At 43.6% G+C, this 17,955-nt stretch overlaps 1 protein-coding gene across 2 annotated transcripts in view; it reads left to right on the top strand.

Moving 5' to 3' along the window:
- Window positions 1-17,955, top strand: part of wnt2bb (wingless-type MMTV integration site family, member 2Bb) — a 115,754-nt gene that overhangs the window by 57,851 nt on the left and 39,948 nt on the right. Inside the window, exon 5 of one of the 2 annotated variants that reach the window (XR_011889120.1) lies at window positions 8,300-8,900. Coding sequence is in view for 1 of the 2 variants with exons in the window: in XM_072278728.1 (XP_072134829.1) it covers window positions 8,300-8,529 (230 nt within the window). In the remaining variant the exon portion in view is untranslated. Of the gene's footprint in view, window positions 1-8,299; window positions 9,451-17,955 lie in introns of those variants that run through there. The other variant, XM_072278728.1, reaches the window with a different exon arrangement.

The following is a 17,955-nucleotide window of genomic DNA, read 5'->3' as shown; positions in this document are numbered from 1 at the left end:
GTTCAGACCAAATATCAGAATGGGGAAGAAATGCGATTTAAGTGACTTTGACCGTGGAATGGTTGTCGGTGCCAGATGGGGTGATTTGAGTATCTCAGAAACTGCCGATCTCCTTGGATTTTCCATGCTCAACTGTCTCTAGAGTTTACAGAGAATGGTGCAAAAAGACAAATAAAGATGACCAGTGAGCAGCGGTTCTGTGGGTGAAAAAATGGCATGTTAATGAGAGAGGTCGGAGGAGAATGGCCAGATTGGTTCAAGCTGACAGAAAGACAACAGAAACTCAAATAACCATGCATTACAACAGTGGTATGCAGAAGACTATCTCTGGATGCACAAGTCAAACTTTGGAATGGATGGGTACAGCTGCAGAAGACCATAGGCTGCCTAATAAGGTGACCGCTGAGTGTATGTAAAGGAAGGATGGGGTTCAACTCCCATCCCTCTCTGTAAGGAGTTCACATGTTCTCCCCATGACTATGTAGGTTTCCTTTGGGTGCTCCAGTTTTCTCCCACATTCTGAAGATGTGCGGGTCAGGATTGGTAAGTTGTGGGCATGCTATGCTGGCACTACAAGCATGGCGGCACACGCGGACTGCCCCCAGCACATCCTCAGACTGGGTTAGTCGTTGACTTAAATGATGCATTTCACTGTATGTTTCAATGTTTCGACGTACATGTGACAAAGAAAGCTAGTCCTTGTTTTATCTTTCTTTAGTTTATTAAAACAGAACATATGCATGATACTTAGACTTAGAAACATTAAATAGAGGCAAGAACAGGAAATTTGGTCCTTCCGGCCTCTGCCACTCTTTAGTATTATTGTGGCTAATTTCATGCCACATTCTTGTTCTTTCTCCACACCCCTTAATGCCTTTTATGTCCAGAAATTTATCAATTTCCTTCAGCGACTTGATTTCCGCCACCTTCCATGAGGGAGAAAAATCCATATTGAAGAACTTTCTAAGCATCTTGAGTTGAAGATTTCTAGTTCTAGATGCCCAGTTAGGAGAGACATCATCCCCATATCTAGTATGGCAATCTCTGTCAGAATGGTGTTTTTCCCCATGAGATCTTTTCTCCCATTCTTCAAAATTCTAGTGATTACAGGCATTGTTGATCTGATCACTCCTCACATGACAATCCTGTCAATCCAGGAATCTACCAGGTGAACAATCATTTCACTCCCTCTATGGCAAAGGTTCTTAACCTGGAGTCCATGGACACCTAGAGGGTGTGTGGATAGATTCTAGGGGGTCCGCGAACTTCCATGGTTTTTCTGTATTTCCACAAACTCGAACAGGAAAAAATTTACATCTTTATTTTCACTAACCTCTAAGTGAAATTTTTGAATTTTCTTCAATTATGAATGTAGGCAACAAACCACAGAAGCATTAGCAGCCCCTGTGACTTTGTCAGCAATAGAAACCACAGATACTTTCATATCACATTACAGTTCAAAGGTTCAAAGCTTCATTTTAATATCAAAGTATTTACTCGGAATACAACTCTGAGATTCGTCTTCTCCAGATAGCCATGAAATACAGAAAAATCATGGAAGTAGTTAAAAGAAAGGACATCAACCCCACCCCCCCACACCAAAAAGAAAAAGAAACAAAACTAGCGAAACCCAAACCCCCAAACTTCCCACGCAAACAAAAACAGCAACAGCAAGATCAAACAACAGTTGTTACAAATATCTCAAAATATCACTTACGACATGCTCAAGACTACTTCAGAATTATGGTAGTTATTAGTCCCGTCGCTAGATTGAACTCATCACAGTCTCTGTCTGCAGACGCTTGTGCAACGTAGCTGGCTGACTGTCAGGCAGCTCTGCAGTTGAATGTCCGACATGATGTGTGTGTCACTTTTTTAAAGACCACCCCACAGTTTAAGGTTCTTATTCAAGCAAAGCAACAACAGCCTCCACACTGATATGTCTTTAAAAGATCAATTTTTATCTTAACTTACCTATATTTAAGTGTATAGTTTTGCCATTTAATTTGTTAATAAAGAAGCATATATATGATTCTATCATAAATTAGTTTTTAAAAATATTTTGATAACTGTATTTCAATATAATTGGTTTCTTTTGTAACCCTAAGCATTTTACTTTATGTATTTAAATTCATTATTTTGAGATTGGACTGCCAAAGGGGTCCAAGGCATAAAAATGGTTAAGAACCCCCACACTATAGCAAGTATATCCTTCTTAAGTAAGGAGATCAATACTGCACAATATACTTCAAGCATGATCTCATCGAAATCCAGTATCATTGTAGTCAGGCTCCCTTATTCATTTACTCAGACCCTCTTGTGAATGTACAGTATACTAACCATTCATTCTATTGAGACCATTATGAACCTTTGTCTTCAACCTGTCACATTGGCTCTGTTTCTCTTCCAACAGATGCATCCTGACCCACTGAGTATTTCCAGCCTTTTCTGGTTTATTGTATCCACTATGTCATTTGCCTTCTTAACTTTCTGTTGCAAATTCATGTTTCCTTTCATTACTGGTATAGGACACTCAGATTCCTTTATATCTGCCACCATTTAAGTAATATTCTGCCTTGTTTATACTTCCTGCCAAAGTGAGAAATTTCACATTTATGTATATTATACTGCATTAGTCAAGTATTTGCCCATTCACTGAAGTTCAAGATTAATTGTTATTCAACCATACATGAATATGCCAGCTGGTGGTATAGTGGCATCCTCACTGGACTTCAAGGCGAGTGGTCTTGGGTTCAAATCTGGCCGTCTCCTTGCACGCTTTCTATCCTGCTGGGTTGAGTTCAAGCTAGCAACTCAGCCTCATCAAAAACAGACAAAAACTGCTAAAGGAACATCAAGGTTACTGCCTGAGGTGCCACAGGGTGTGGAAAGGAACATGAATACCCACGAATACAGCCAAATGAAACAGCATTTGTACAGACCAAAGGTGCAAAGCACATTACCAACAGTCAGACATAGCATAAGGCACATATGGCACATATAAGAGAGCAGTAAACATACAGAGCAGAAAAGAAGTTGTCTAAATCACCTTGAAGCCCCCCAATCCTATGTGCATTAACTTCTTAATGTGGGCCCTTTATTAAGGGCCTCTTGAAAATGTAAAAACACCATTTCCACTGTTTTCTCTGTTTCTGTTCTTTCAGTTACACCCTCAAAAATCACCAGCAGGTTGTATTTCATAAATCCACATCAATTTTGTCTAACCCATTTGATATTTGCTTGGTATTCGGCTCCTGAACCACCCCTACATAGAACTGCTTCCACAACACATGGACTCACTTTCACAGACTCTACAAATCACGTTCTCAATATTTATTATTTATTCTTTTTCATTCTTTTTTAACCTTTTTTATGCCATGGGCCCCTACCATTAACCAAGGGGTCCATGGGCCCCAGATTGGGAACCCCTGTTTAGGAGGTATGATTAGGAAGAATGTCAATGTGAAAGTGTTGACATAATTAAATGAACAATTTATGAGACACAAAAGGATATTTGGAATGGAGGTACTGTAGAATGAGGGAGGATTAGTTATGGGAGAAATAGCCTTTCTTGATCCTCCAATGTCATATACTTTCGTGTTCTGATTACATTTAGATCCCAGAGAAATGTTTTACTAAGTACTATTCAGCCTTGACTAATTGCCAATGATGTTTTTATGGATTGATGTTTAACAGAAAGTTTGCCATCCATATCAATGTTCAGTTATGCCCATACTGAAGAGCTTATGAAGCGTGGATACCGCAGGTCTGCAGCACAGTATATTAACCTCGATGTTCTCTGCCTGTCTCTGTATCAGTAATAAGACTCTTGCTTGGAATTACGGGGACTCAAGTATCCCCTCTCGAAAACTGGAGACAAATCCTGACCAACGGCAGTAACTAAAGAGCTGCCTTTTTCAGTCATTGAACAGCTATCACATCTGTCCTCTCAGGTGAGAGTAAACAATCCCACAGAACTATTTCAAAGTAGGTCAGTCCAGTTATCTATGGTGTCGTATCCCTCGGCTAAATTTAGTAGAGTAAATTGCCTGGTCATTATCAAACTGCTGCTTGTGGGCACTTGCAGTGCTAAATCAGGACAATTCCCTACATAACAATACAGACTACTTAACTGACTATTACCTCAACACGGGCTGCGTACTGAGCCCATTGCTCACACATGACTGCTCGGCCAAACACCCGAGCAAACACATCGTCAAGTTCGCCAATGACGTGACAGTGGTGGGACACATCACCAACAATTTTGAGGCAGCCCACATACAGATGAGCTGGAAGAGCTTGTGCCAGGCAAATCGTCGTGGCTATCCCTCGAGGTCATGGATGATGATCTTCATTCTGTTACAGAATGTGCGTGTATTTGTTTAACGTGTACTTGATGTTGCACTCCAAGAGGCACACGATACTTCACAAATCAACCAACTGATTCCAATGGCATGGAAACCACGATGATTGGAGCTGATGGATTTGTTGCAGCCTTTGTACGCCTTCACAGCCATTGAGTTCGAAGTAACTTCATCAGCCTGTTCCACCATTGAGGTCTGGTTGGATTGTTCTTTGTCAGGGACCTCACCCTCGATCTTACCGCCATGGGTGACCCTACCAGGAGCATAGCTCCAGACGGCATCGCTCTCGGGATCTCAGGACCACACAAGCCTCTCCACCACGACAAGATGACAATCCACGGAGAAGCCAGGCAAATAACCTCTTCCTTAATGTCAACATGACAAAGGAGATAGTTATAGACATCAGGAGAACTCACCCCCAGTTACATCGGGGCAACAGCTGTTTCAAACTGCTTGGAGTGCACATCATGCATAATCTTTCATAGTCTCAGAACACAGTCAAGAAGGCTCACCAACACCTCTACTTTCTGAGGAGGCTGAAGAGAACTGAAGTTTGCACATCCATACTCACGTTATTCTACAGGTGCATACTAGAGAGCATCCCAACATGCTCATTACTGCCTGGTATGGAAACTGCACTGTGGCAGACAGGAAGGCTCTACAATGGGTAGTCAAAACTGTCCAATGCATCACAGGCAATGACCTACCTACCATCAAGGGCATATGTACATAAAGATTCTGGAAAAGGGCCAGTAACATCATGAAGGATCCCTCCCACCCTGTTCATGGACTGTTTCTTCCACTCACACCAGGGCCATCAGACTCAAAAACAGTTACTTTTCCAAGCACTAAGAATGACCAACACCTCCACCCACTAACTCCACCATGACTTTATTATTTCCCATCATTTTATCAATTCTTAGGAACTTTCGCACTATTCTAGTGGTGGCTGGTATTGCAGCTTTCTGAAGATTTCCATAAATAATGCTGTGTAGACCTAATCATTTAAAGTAATTGCGTAGTGACTTTGGGGCGATACCTGTTGTAGGTATTACCAATGGGACAGTCTATATACCCTGTTCATATTCCATGGTCATTCCATTTCCTCTTTTAACTCCGCATATTTCTAGTGTTTTTCACCAACACAGAGGCTGTGTACAAGGGCCAGAGTTGCCTCTACTTTCTGAGGAGAATGGAGTCCTTTGGAGCCTCTCCTTCACACGTTCTACCAGTCTGTTGTTGCCAGTACAATCCTCTCTGCATTGGTGTGCTGGGGCAATGGCATAACATGGGTGATGCCAGCAGGCTTAATAAACTGATTAGAATGGCTGGCTCTGTTATAGGAGTCAAACTGGGCTCACTGGAGACTATGGTAGAACAAAGGACCCTACAGAAAATCCTGGGAATTCTGGACAATGTTTCCCACCCTCTGCATGCCACCTTGGCTGAACAAAGGAGCACTTTTAGTAATAGTCTAAGACAACTGTGTTGTTCCAAAGACTGCTATATGAGGTCATTCTTACCTTTGGCAATTAGGCTCTATAATGAGTCAACCTATAACTGGGGGAGCGAAGACCCCTTCCTGTTAAACTGTTTGAGATAACTTATTTTTTATTCTTTCTATTTCTCTTCTAATATTTATATCTGCACTTGTAATGCTACTGTGTCACTGTAATTTCCTTTGGGTTCGATAAAGTATCTACCTATCTATCTATCTACGTCTCTCAGGATGAGGTTTTCATTCTACAACAAATGAGATGTCCTCCTTTTTCAAAGAAAGGGGCTTCCCTTCCTCCACCATCAATGCTGCCCTGAACCACATCTCTTCCATTTCATGCACGTCTGCTCTTACCCCATCCTCCTGCCACATTACCAGGGATAGGGTTCCTCTTGTCTTTACCTACTACCCCACCAGCCTCCGTGTCTAGCACATAATTCTCTGAAACTTCCATTGTCTCCAACTGGATCCCACCACTAAACACACCTTTCCCTCCCTCCACCTCCCCCCCCCACTTTCTGCTTTCCACAGGGATCACTCCCTATGCCACTCCCTTGTCCATTCGTCCCTCCCTACAGATTTCCCTCCTGGCACTTATCCATGCAAGCAGAACGAGTGCCGCACCTCCTCCCTCACTACCATTTACAGCCCCATCACTCCTTCCATGTGAGGTGAGACTTCACCTGAGTCTGTTGGGATCATATACTGTGCCCGGTGCTCCCAGTATGGTCTCCTGTATATCGGTGATACCAAGCGAAGATTGGCGGACTGCTTCGCCACACATCTATGCTCCGTCCACCAAAACAAGCAGGATCTCCCAGTGGCCACCCATTTTAATTCCACTTCTCATTCCCATTCCGATATGTCCATCCATGGCCTTCTCCACTGTCGGGATATGGCCACCCTTAGGTTGGAGGAACACCACTTTATATTTTGTTTGGGTAGCCTCCAATCTGATGGCTTCAAACTTCCAGTAATACCTCCCCATCCTTCACCATTTCCCATCCCCTTGTCCCTCTCTTATGTTATTTCCTTGCCCACCCATCACCTCCCTCTGGTGCTCATTCCCACCCCCCCCCACTTATTCTTTCTTCCATGGCCTTCTGTCTCTTTCACCAATCAACTTCCTTATCTCTTTGCTTCATTCCTCCCCCTATATTTCACCTGTCACCTGGTGTTTCTCTCTCCCATCCCCCCACCTTTCAAATCTACACCTCAGCTTTTTTTCTCCAGTTCTGCCGAGTTTCAGCCTGAAACTTCAGCTGTATTTTTTTCCCGTAGATGCTGCCTGGCCTCTGAGTTCCTCCAGTATTTTGTGTGAGTTGTTCAGACTTCCAGCATCCTCAGATTTTCTCTTGCTGTCTATCTTACTCATTTCTGAATGTTGTGTGTGTTTGGAATAGATGCATTATAAGTTGTTCTTTATTGTTTATCCTTTAATATTTTATCTGGATGGTTATTACGGATTGTCCTAATTGTAATAATAGATCAGTCATAATATAATTTGTGGGATTTGGACTCTAAAACTGGATTGGGCTTATATTTATAGTAAGGTATGGTGTGTTTTATGAGTTTTGTATTTTAAAGCAAGATATGGAGAATGATCTTTGCCACATTATTGTGCCTGTATAAGTAATCAGTTTGTGTTAAACTGCTACAGGATCCTGTAATGTGTTGGATTGTTTCTGGTTTCTCTTGGTATTTTTTGCATTTATATTCTTGAATTTGTTCGTCTTCTATTATGTATTTTGGATTATTTTTTGTGTTAGCCACCTGGTCCTGTATTGTCACTAGGAACCCTTCTGCTTCTGCAAAGAGGTCTCCAACTCTGAGCCAGTCGTTCGATGCGTCCTTGTCGACATGTAGTCTGCTCAGATCGTGGAGCTGTCTTCCATGGAGGGTCATGTTCTTCCATTAGTTAACTTTTTCTTCTTTGGTGACATATTCTTCACTAAAATTCTTTTCTGGGTTGTGCTTTCATTTTAGTTTAGTGCTCTGTACTTCTTATCAAGAATTCCAAATGCTTGCATGGAGTGCTGAATCTTGTTTTAGTTGATGAAAATATATCCTTAAAAGTTTTAAGTTGCATAAATTTATTATTATTACTATTGTTTTTATTTGCACAGCCTGTCTTCTGTTGCACAAGGATTGTCAGTCTTTGTAGCTTTTCACTGATTCTATTGTATGTCTTTGTTCTACTGTGAATGCCTGCAAGAAAATGAATCTCAGGCAGAATATGGAGACATATGCATACTTTGATAATAAAGTCACTTTGAATTTTGAATAATAAATTTGTACCATACCAATGCAAGCTCTTCTATTTATTATAGAAGTTCTGCAAAAGGGCTGGTTAGTAGTGTGATACCAGTGCAATATATATCGTCTACCTCATTAAGATCTGCCCTCTAACCACCTCATCTTCACTGTCGTTTTCCAGGATCTCTGGGCACGGCTGGGCGAGTGTGCAACAAGTCCTCCCGCGGCATGGACGGCTGCGAGGTGATGTGCTGCGGCCGGGGCTACGACACGACGCGGGTCGCACGCGTTACCAAGTGCGAGTGCAAGTTCCACTGGTGCTGTGCGGTCAAGTGCAAGGAATGCCAGGAGACGGTCGACTTCCACACCTGCAAAGCGCCGAAACGCGCCGAGTGGCTGGACCAGACTTGATCGCAGCGAGCAGCGCCGCCTCAACGATGCGTGGAAGCGCGTGGCGTTTTGGGAGTTGTAGTTTAGCTGCATGGCTTGTCATTTTTTTCATTAATACTCTGCAAACAAAGCACCAAGGTGGACTACACCTCCCAGGGGACCATTTCGAAACCATTGGACATGTTCAGTAAATCTCCGCATATTCCTTATCAATGGGGGGAATGGCAGTCTAAGAGTAAATCCGATACAATTTGCGATGTACTATTTTAAGCCGAACGGTGCAACTGCCATTGAATGAGAGACTTTATAAAGTGAAGAACGTGGCCTCTATAGCTGTCGTAATGAGGACCGCTCTGTAGCATCCGCTGCATGCGACTAATATCTCCAGTCTGGTATTTCTTATTTTTTATTATTGGTATGTCAATGCCTTATTATTAAGTGGACAAGCTGCTGACTGCTCCTTAAGATTATTCAGAGGGATGTGAAGCTGTACCAGAAAACAAGGGCCTGCACTTTCTAAAGGCAGTTGTATAACTGTATTGACAAGACAACCTGCACTATGGACTTTAGCTACGTGGGTATAGCAGAGAGTGGGTGTGAGAGACAGCGGGAGAGAAAGCGACTTACTGGGATATGACTATCTGTTGATTTGAATTCGCGTCAGGAGCTACAGCCTTCAACTGTAAAGGGATGTCTGTGAAGACATTTTGGAATAAGGTTCAGCTCTGGCTTGCTGCTGCTGGTTTCATTAGTGCAAACTCACCTGTACTTTTTTATGGTTAAATATTTTATAAAATATTGTTATAATTCTTACACTGCTACCGGTATGTTAATGTTTGGCAGACTCCAAATGCTGTTTCTGCAGTCTAAGTTGATGCAAAAAGTTGCATAATACACTGTACTGTACTTTTCAATCACCCCACCTAAGTATCTTGTTTGTAATTCCACCAAGAAATGTTTTTTTCTAATTAAAATGAGAGAGAAAAAATTGGGATGGACCCCATGTTCTGATTATTTAAAGTTCTGTGACCCCCTTGTAGGTTAGTCAAGGGAATGAACTTTAAAACCGAGTGAGCCTCATGAGTGAAATAACAAAGCACATTTTCACAGAATGACTATTGAAAACCTGGGACCTTCTCCCCCAGTGGTAGCCAGTAACCATTTGGCTGGAGTGATGGATCAGGAAGGAGATGCTAACTTCATTCCCACCAAAAAAAAAACCTTAATATTGTTCAAGACCCAGGCTTCTAGAGAATGGCTGGAACTACACAGGATTATTATTATTGTTATCTAATCATTTTCATTTTCAAACTAAATATGTAATAGCAAATCTGGTTTCTCATAAAGAGGTCAGCAAGTACCATTAACTTGCCTCAAGCATTGCTGTTGCCTGTTTCTTTCTTGCATTTCTGTATAAATTTCAAGTTTGGTGCTTTATCGTGTATATATTCTGCATAAAGATGGAGCTGTGCATTTAATGGGTTCTGTCTTTGGATGAAGCTCCTAAAAGAGATCTTGGGGTGAAATGGTTTAATTAAAGGATTCAGAATCGGAATAATACTCTTCTCTGGTAGTGTTAGGTAGGTGGCCCACTCCAAAGGTTCGTTGGAATGACCATACCAACCTTGGAAAGTAAGCCCAGCTTTTACACCACTGACATTCTGATTCAGAGGCCACTGCTGCTGAGGTAATGCATCTTTTTGAAGTACAAGTCCACTGCCATGAATTTGGGCTTGCTCCTATATCATTTCATGATCGCACGTCGAGGAGGTTTCCATTCCACTGGTGGGAGGCTGGATGTAAATGATAGTGCTGGTGTGAACTTACCAAGTCTAAACACAATACGGAACCTATTAAATAAACAGCTCCCCTCAATATAGAATCTGACTCTTGTGTACTGATTTAAACCTGACACAGGGTGACAAGGATTTTTGCTGACGATGAACAATATAGTTATTCTCTCCAATGGTAATTGACCCAAACATTGTCCCTATAATGCTACATAAAAATGTTAGTGGGTTGCCAGAGAAAGAGTGATTGCAGAGTGACTACAATTGAGAGGGTTCAATGTCAGGAAGGGTTGGATAAATGGAGAGCATCATGTCACTGGAAGAGAGATGATTAAGCTTGGTACTGATAAACTCTTTAACATACCAGACATGTTCAAAGTAAATTTACTCTACTACCTTGAGATTCATTTTCTTGCAGGCATTTACAGGATAAAAAGAAATACAATAGAATTTATGAAAAAGTTTTCATAGAGGGTGATAAACAACCATTGTGCAAAAGAAGACAAATGTGCAAATAATAAATTTAAAAATACTGGGAAACATGAGTTGTGGATCCCTTGAAAGTGAGCCCATTGGTTGTGGAATCAGTGCAGTGTTGGAGTGAGTGAAGTTATCCACTTTGGTTCAGGAGCCAATATCGAACAAATATCAAATTGACTAGACAAAATTGACATAGAAACATAGAAACATAGAAAATAGGTGCAGGAGTAGGCCATTCGGCCCTTCGAGCCTGCACCGCCATTTATTATGTTCATGGCTGATCATCCAACTCAGAACCCCGCCCCAGCCTTCCTTCCATACCCCCTGACCCCCGTAGCCACAAGGGCCATATCTAACTCCCTCTTAAATATAGCCAATGAACTGGCCTCAACTGCTTCCTGTGGCAGAGAATTCCACAGATTCACCACTCTCTGTGTGAAGAAGTTTTTCCTAATCTCGGTCCTAAAAGGCTTCCCCTCTATCCGCAAACTGTGGCCCCTCGTTCTGGACTTCCCCAACATCAGGAACAATCTTCCTGCATCTAGCCTGTCCAATCCCTTTAGGATCTTATACGTTTCAATCAGATCCCCCCTCGATCTTCTAAATTCCAACAAGTACAAGCCCAGTTCATTCAGTCTTTCTTCATATGAAAGTTCTGCCATCCCAGGAATCAATCTGGTGAACCTTCTTTGTACTCCCTCTATGGCAAGGATGCCTTTCCTCAGATTAGGGGACCAAAACTGCACACAATACTCCAGGTGTGGTCTCACCAAGGCCTTGTACAACTGCAGTAGTACCTCCCTGCTCCTGTACTCGAATCCTCTCGCTATAAATGCCAGCATACCATTTGCCTTTTTCACCACCTGCCGTACCTGCATGCCCACTTTCAATGACTGGTGTATAATGACACCCAGGTCTCGTTGCACCTCCCCTTTTCCTAATCGGCCACCATTCAGATAATAATCTGTTTTCCTATTTTTGCCACCAAAGTGGATAACTTCACATTTATCCACATTAAATTGCATCTGCCATGAATTTGCCCACTCACCCAACCTATCCAAGTTACCCTGCATCCTCTTAGCATCCTCCTCACAGCTAACACTGCCCCCCAGCTTCGTGTCATCCGCAAACTTGGAGATGTTGCATTTAATTCCCTCATCCAAGTCATTAATATATATTGTAAACAACTGGGGTCCCAGCACTGAGCCTTGCGGTACCCCACTAGTCACCGCCTGCCATTCTGAAAAGGTCCCGTTTATTCCCACTCTTTGCTTCCTGTCTGCTAACCAACTCTCCACCCACACCAATACCTTACCCCCAATACCGTGTGCTTTAAGTTTGCACACTAATCTCCTGTGTGGGACCTTGTCAAAAGCCTTCTGAAAATCCAAATATACCACATCCACAGGTTCTCCCCTATCCACTCTACTAGTTACATCCTCAAAAAATTCTATGAGATTCGTCAGACATGATTTTCCTTTCACAAATCCATGCTGACTTTGTCGGATCATTTCACCGCTTTCCAAATGTGCTGTTATCACATCCTTGATAACTGACTCCAGCAGTTTCCCCACCACCGACGTTAGGCTAACCGGTCTATAATTCCCCGGTTTCTCTCTCCCTCCTTTTTTAAAAAGTGGAGTTACATTAGCCACCCTCCAATCCTCAGGAACTAGTCCAGAATCTAACTAGTTTTGAAAAATTATCACTAATGCATCCACTATTTCTTGGGCTACTTCCTTAAGCACTTTGGGATGCAGACCATCTGGCCCTGGGGATCTATCTGCCTTCAATCCCTTCAATTTACCTAACACCACTTCCCTACTAACATGTATTTCGCTCAGTTCCTCCATCTCACTGGACCCTCTGTTCCCTACTATTTCTGGAAGATTATTCATGTCCTCCTTAGTGAAGACAGAACCAAAGTAATTATTCAATTGGTCTGCCATGTCCTTGCTCCCCATAATCAATTCACCTGTTTCTGTCTGCAGGGGACCTACATTTGTCTTTACCAGTCTTTTCCTTTTTACATATCTATAAAAGCTTTTACAGTCTGTTTTTATGTTCCCTGCCAGTTTTCTCTCATAATCTTTTTTCCCCTTCCTAATTAAGCCCTTTGTCCTCCTCTGCTGAACTCTGAATTTCTCCCAGTCCTCAGGTGAGCCACTTTCTCTGGCTAATTTGTATGCTTCTTCTTTGGAATTGATACTATCCCTAATTTCTCTTGTCAGCCATGGGTGCACTACCTTCCTTGATTTATTCTTTTACCAAACTGGGATGAACAATTGTTGTAGTTCATCCATGCAACCTTTGAATGCTTGCCATTGCATATCCACCGTCAATCCTTTAAGTGTCATTTGCCAGTCTATCTTAGCTAATTCATGTCTCATACCTTCAAAGTTACCCCTCTTTAAGTTCAGAACCTTTGTTTCTGAATTAACTATGTCACTCTCCATCTTAATGAAGAATTCCACCATATTATGGTCACTCTTACCCAAGGGGCCTCTCACGACAAGATTGCTAATTAACCCTTCCTCATTGCTCAAAACCCAATCCAGAATAGCCTGCTCTCTAGTCGGTTCCTCGACATGTTGGTTCAAAAAACCATCCCGCATACATTTCAAGAAATCCTCTTCCTCAGCACCTTTACCAATTTGGTTCACCCAATCTACATGTAGATTGAAGTCACCCATTATAACTGCTGTTCCTTTATTGCACACATTTCTAATTTCCTGTTTAATACCATCTCTGACCTCACTACTACTGTTAGGTGGCCTGTACACAACTCCCACCAGCGTCTTCTGCCCCTTAGTGTTACGCAGCTCTACCCATATCGATTCCACATCTTCCCGGCTTATGTCCTTCCTTTCTATTGCGTTAATCTCTTCTTTAACCAGCAACGCCACCCCACCTCCCCTTCCTTCATGTCTATCCCTCCTGAATATTGAATATCCCTGAACGTTGAGCTCCCATCCCTGGTCACCCTGGAGCCATGTCTCTGTGATCCCAACTATATCATAATCATTAATAACAATCTGCACTTTCAATTCATCCACCTTATTACGAATGCTCCTTGCATTGACACACAAAGCCTTCAGGCTCGCTTTTACAACTCTCTTAGCCCTTATACAATTATGCTGAAAAGTGGCCCTTTTTAATGCTTGCCCTGGATTTGTCGGCCTGCCACTTTTACTTTTCTCCTTAGTACTTTTTGCTTCTACCCTCACTTTACACCCCTCTGTCTCTCTGCACTGGTTCCCATCCCCCTGTTGTGAACTAACCTCCTCACGCCTAGCCTCTTTAATTTGATTCCCACCCCCCAACCATTCTAGTTTAAAGTCACCTCAGTAGCCCCCGCTAATCTCCCTGCCAGGATATTGGTCCCCCTAGGATTCAAGTGTAACCCGTCCTTTTTGTACAGGTCACGCCTGCGCCAAAAGAGGTCCCAATGATCCAAAAACTTGAATCCCTGCCCCCTGCTCCAATCCCTCAGCCACGCATTTATCCTCCACCTCATCACATTCCTACTCTCACTGTCGCGTGGCACAGGCAGTAATCCCAAGATTACTACCTTTGCGGTCCTTTTTCTCAACTCCCTTCCTAGCTCCCTATATTCTCCTTTCAGGACCTCATCCCTTTTCCTACCTATGTCATTGGTACCTATATGTACCACGACCTCTGGCTCCTCACCCTCCCACTTCAGGATATCTTGGACATGATCAGAAATATCCCAGACACTGGCACCAGGGAGGCAAACTACCATCCGGGTCTCTGGACTGCGTCCACAGAATCGCCTATCTGACCCCCTTACTATCGAGTCCCCTATCACAACTGCCCTCCTCTTCCTTGCCCTACCCTTCTGAGCTACAGGGCCAGACTCTGTGCCGGAGGCACGGCCACTGTCGCTTCCCCCGGGTAAGCTGTCCCCCCCAGCAGTACTCAAACAGGAGTACCTGTTGTTAAGGGGCACAGCCACTGGGGTACTCCCTATTACCTGAGTTTTCTCCTTCCCCCTCCTAACCATGACCCACTTGCCTGCCTCCCGTGGCCCCGGCGTGACCACCTGCCTGCAACTCCTCTCTATCACCTCCTCACTCTCCCTGACCAGACAAAGGTCATCGAGCTGCAGCTCCAGTTCCATAACGCGGTCCCTTAGGAGCTGCATCTCGATGCACTTGGCGCAGATGTAGATGTCCGGGAGGCTTGGAGACTCCAGGGCCTCCCACATCTGACACCGAGAGCAGCAAACTGCCCTCACACTCATACTGCCCCTCTCCTCAAATAACAACAGAAAATGAATGCCAAACCTTCCTCGCCTGTTTCCGCCTAAGCCCGTTGAGCCGAAGCCCTTAAGTCTTCACTCTGCTCCCGGCTCACTCTGCAGCCCGCAAACTACGCTGCCCGCTCTATGAGGCTCTGTTCCTTTTAAATCTGCCGCGCTGCACAGCCCGACGTCACACGCCTGCGCAGTCCCGCCTCTCAGAACGCCGTTGGAGAAAAAAAAAAAACGAAAATTTCAAAAATGTCTTTCTCGGCACTCCCACTCAGACTCTCAGACTCCTTCGAATCAATGGATTTATGAAATATGACCTGGTGATTTTTGAAGATGTAACTGGAAGAACCCACACCAAAAAACTAGTGCATATGGTGTTTTTTAAGAGGCCCATGATAAAGTTCCACGTAGTAAAGGCAACCGTTTGTCTTGCGAGACCATGGATCTGCGCCTGGAAAGTCCTCACTCTCCAGGGCGCAGGCCTGGGCAAGGTTGTATGGAAGACCAGCAGTTGCCCATGCTACAAGTCTCCCCTCTCTACTACACCGATGTTGTCCAAGGGAAGGGCATTAGGACCCATACAGCTTGGCACCAGTGTTGTCACAGAGCAATGTGTGATTAAGTGCCTTGCTCAAGGACACAACACACTGCCTCGGCCGGGGGTCGAACTCGCAACCTTCAGATCGCTAGTCGAACGCCTTAACCACTTGGCCACGTGCCCATGATAAAGTTCCACATAAGAAGTTACACAACCAATGTGCAAAAAGAAGGAAAACTGTGCAAATAAAAATAAATGATACTGAGAATATGAGTTGTAGAGTCCTTGAAAGTGAGTCCATAGGTGGTGGAGTAAGTTCATTGCTGAGGTGAGTGAAGTTATCTGCACTGGTCCAGAAGCTTGATGATTGAAGGGCAATAACTGTTCCTGAGCCTGATGGTGTGGGACCTAAGGCTCCTGAACCTCCTGGCTGATGGTAGTAGCGAGTTCTTGATGATGGGATAGAACTCCATGTAAGTGTGCTGAATGATGGGGAGGCCTTTGCCTGTGATGGACTGGGCTGTATTCACTACTTACTGTAGACTTTTCCATTTAACGGATGAGGGGGAACTAGTTCTCATTGTGACGGAATCCAGAGCCAGAGTATTTAAATAATTAGTCACTGAAAATCAGAATTTAAAAAGGGTGAATTTCTTAATGCAGGAATTATTGAAGCAGAGAGCTTGATGTAGATATGAGAGAAAAGTCAAGGGAAGGGCAGGATGAAGAGATACAGTTAGAGTGGGAAGAAGCTCATGTGGAGTATAAACATTGGCCGAGACTAATTGGACAAAATGTCCTGTTCCGTCCTCAACAAAAACATAAAATTCTACAAACAATCTCTCTGTCAAGAGGGTTAACATGTCAGGCCAATGATCGTTCATCAGATTGGAAAGTCAGAGAGATTTAATCATTTTTTAATTAAGCACTGAGCCAAGGGAAAGGTCAGGGTGAGAGAGAAGGGAATAAAAGGAAAGATCTGGGATGAAGTGATAAATGGACGATCCGTAATCCTGTCCCACATTAAAAGTGCAGCAGGGGCTGAAACTGAAATGCAGGCGCGGCGGTAGGTGGTTGGTGTGACTGGAACCCAGTTGGAGATGAAGAAGCCTGTGGGCTTCTCATTCATTACTGTGGATCACTCGTCTGTTGCTGATGGGGTCACAGTACGGAGGCACACGCATTGTTTCAGACCACCCAGCATACATTACAACTTCTATTCCGGCCTGCCTCGAGGAAAAATTCCTCCATTCGTTAGCCCCTGGGCAGTGAAGGAGATTGTGGGGGGGGGGGGGGTGAAAGGTTGTCTTGTCACTCAGTTGTTCCTAACCCCAAACAGCTCTACGTTCTCCCTTTGCATCTCCCCAACACAACTACTATCGGCAGCAACGCCCACCTCCGCTGTCCCCAACACAAAGCCGCAATCATTTCTCCTGCTTATCCGTTCATTGTTTATAGACTGTGAGTATTGCCACTGTGTTCCTGGTAACTGTATCCCTATCAGGTATTGTGATGTCAAAGGTCTCGTTCTGAAAACTTCATATGACAGAGTAGTGTGACTGAAGAAAACATGAGAGAGGATAATTCACAAACAGAAGTGAACTACATGTTATTGTAGAAATGATAGAAAAGGCATCTGTATCTTTTTAATAATTTTTAACTTCTCTGTTTACCTTATAACTTCCAATAGTTTTGTTTCACTATTTTAAGTGGCCCTGGCACACCTGTTTTCTTTCCCAAGTTATGGGTTGGCAGAGATGTCTGCCATTCAGGGAAAAGGGAACATTTATTGCCTAACATAGGTGGCTCCTTGAGACTGCAGTAGAGTAGTGTGACCGGTTTTGGGCCCCTTATCTAAGAAAAGATGTACTGGCATTGGAGAGGGTCCAGAGGAGGTTCACGAGAATGCTCCCAGGAATGAAAGGGTTAACGTATTAGGAGCATTTCTTTAGCCAGAGAGTGGTGAATCGGTGGAATCCTTTGCCACAGGCAGCTGCAGAGGCCAAGTCTTTATGTATGTTTAAGGCAGAGATTGATAGATTCTTGATTGGTCAGGGCATGGAGGGATATGAGGAGAAGGCAGGAGATTGAGACTCTGAGGAAAACTGGTCAGCCATGATGAAATGACAGAGCATACTGGAAGGGCCAAATGGCCTAATTCTGCTGTTATGTCTTATGGTTTAATTTGATGGCTCTGGGCCTGTACTTGCTGTAGTTTAGAATAATGGATGGGGAATCTCATTAGAAAGCTACTGAATATTAAAAGGCCTAAATAGAGTAGACGTGGAGAGGATGTTTCATACAGTGGAGGAGACTAGGACCAGAGGGCACCGCCTCAGAATAGAGGGTCTTTCATGCAGAACAGG

Source organism: Mobula birostris, chromosome 14 (genome assembly GCF_030028105.1).
Source record: "Mobula birostris isolate sMobBir1 chromosome 14, sMobBir1.hap1, whole genome shotgun sequence".
NCBI classification, from domain to species: domain Eukaryota; kingdom Metazoa; phylum Chordata; class Chondrichthyes; order Myliobatiformes; family Myliobatidae; genus Mobula; species Mobula birostris.
This window is presented reverse-complemented; position numbering and strand designations above follow the sequence as displayed.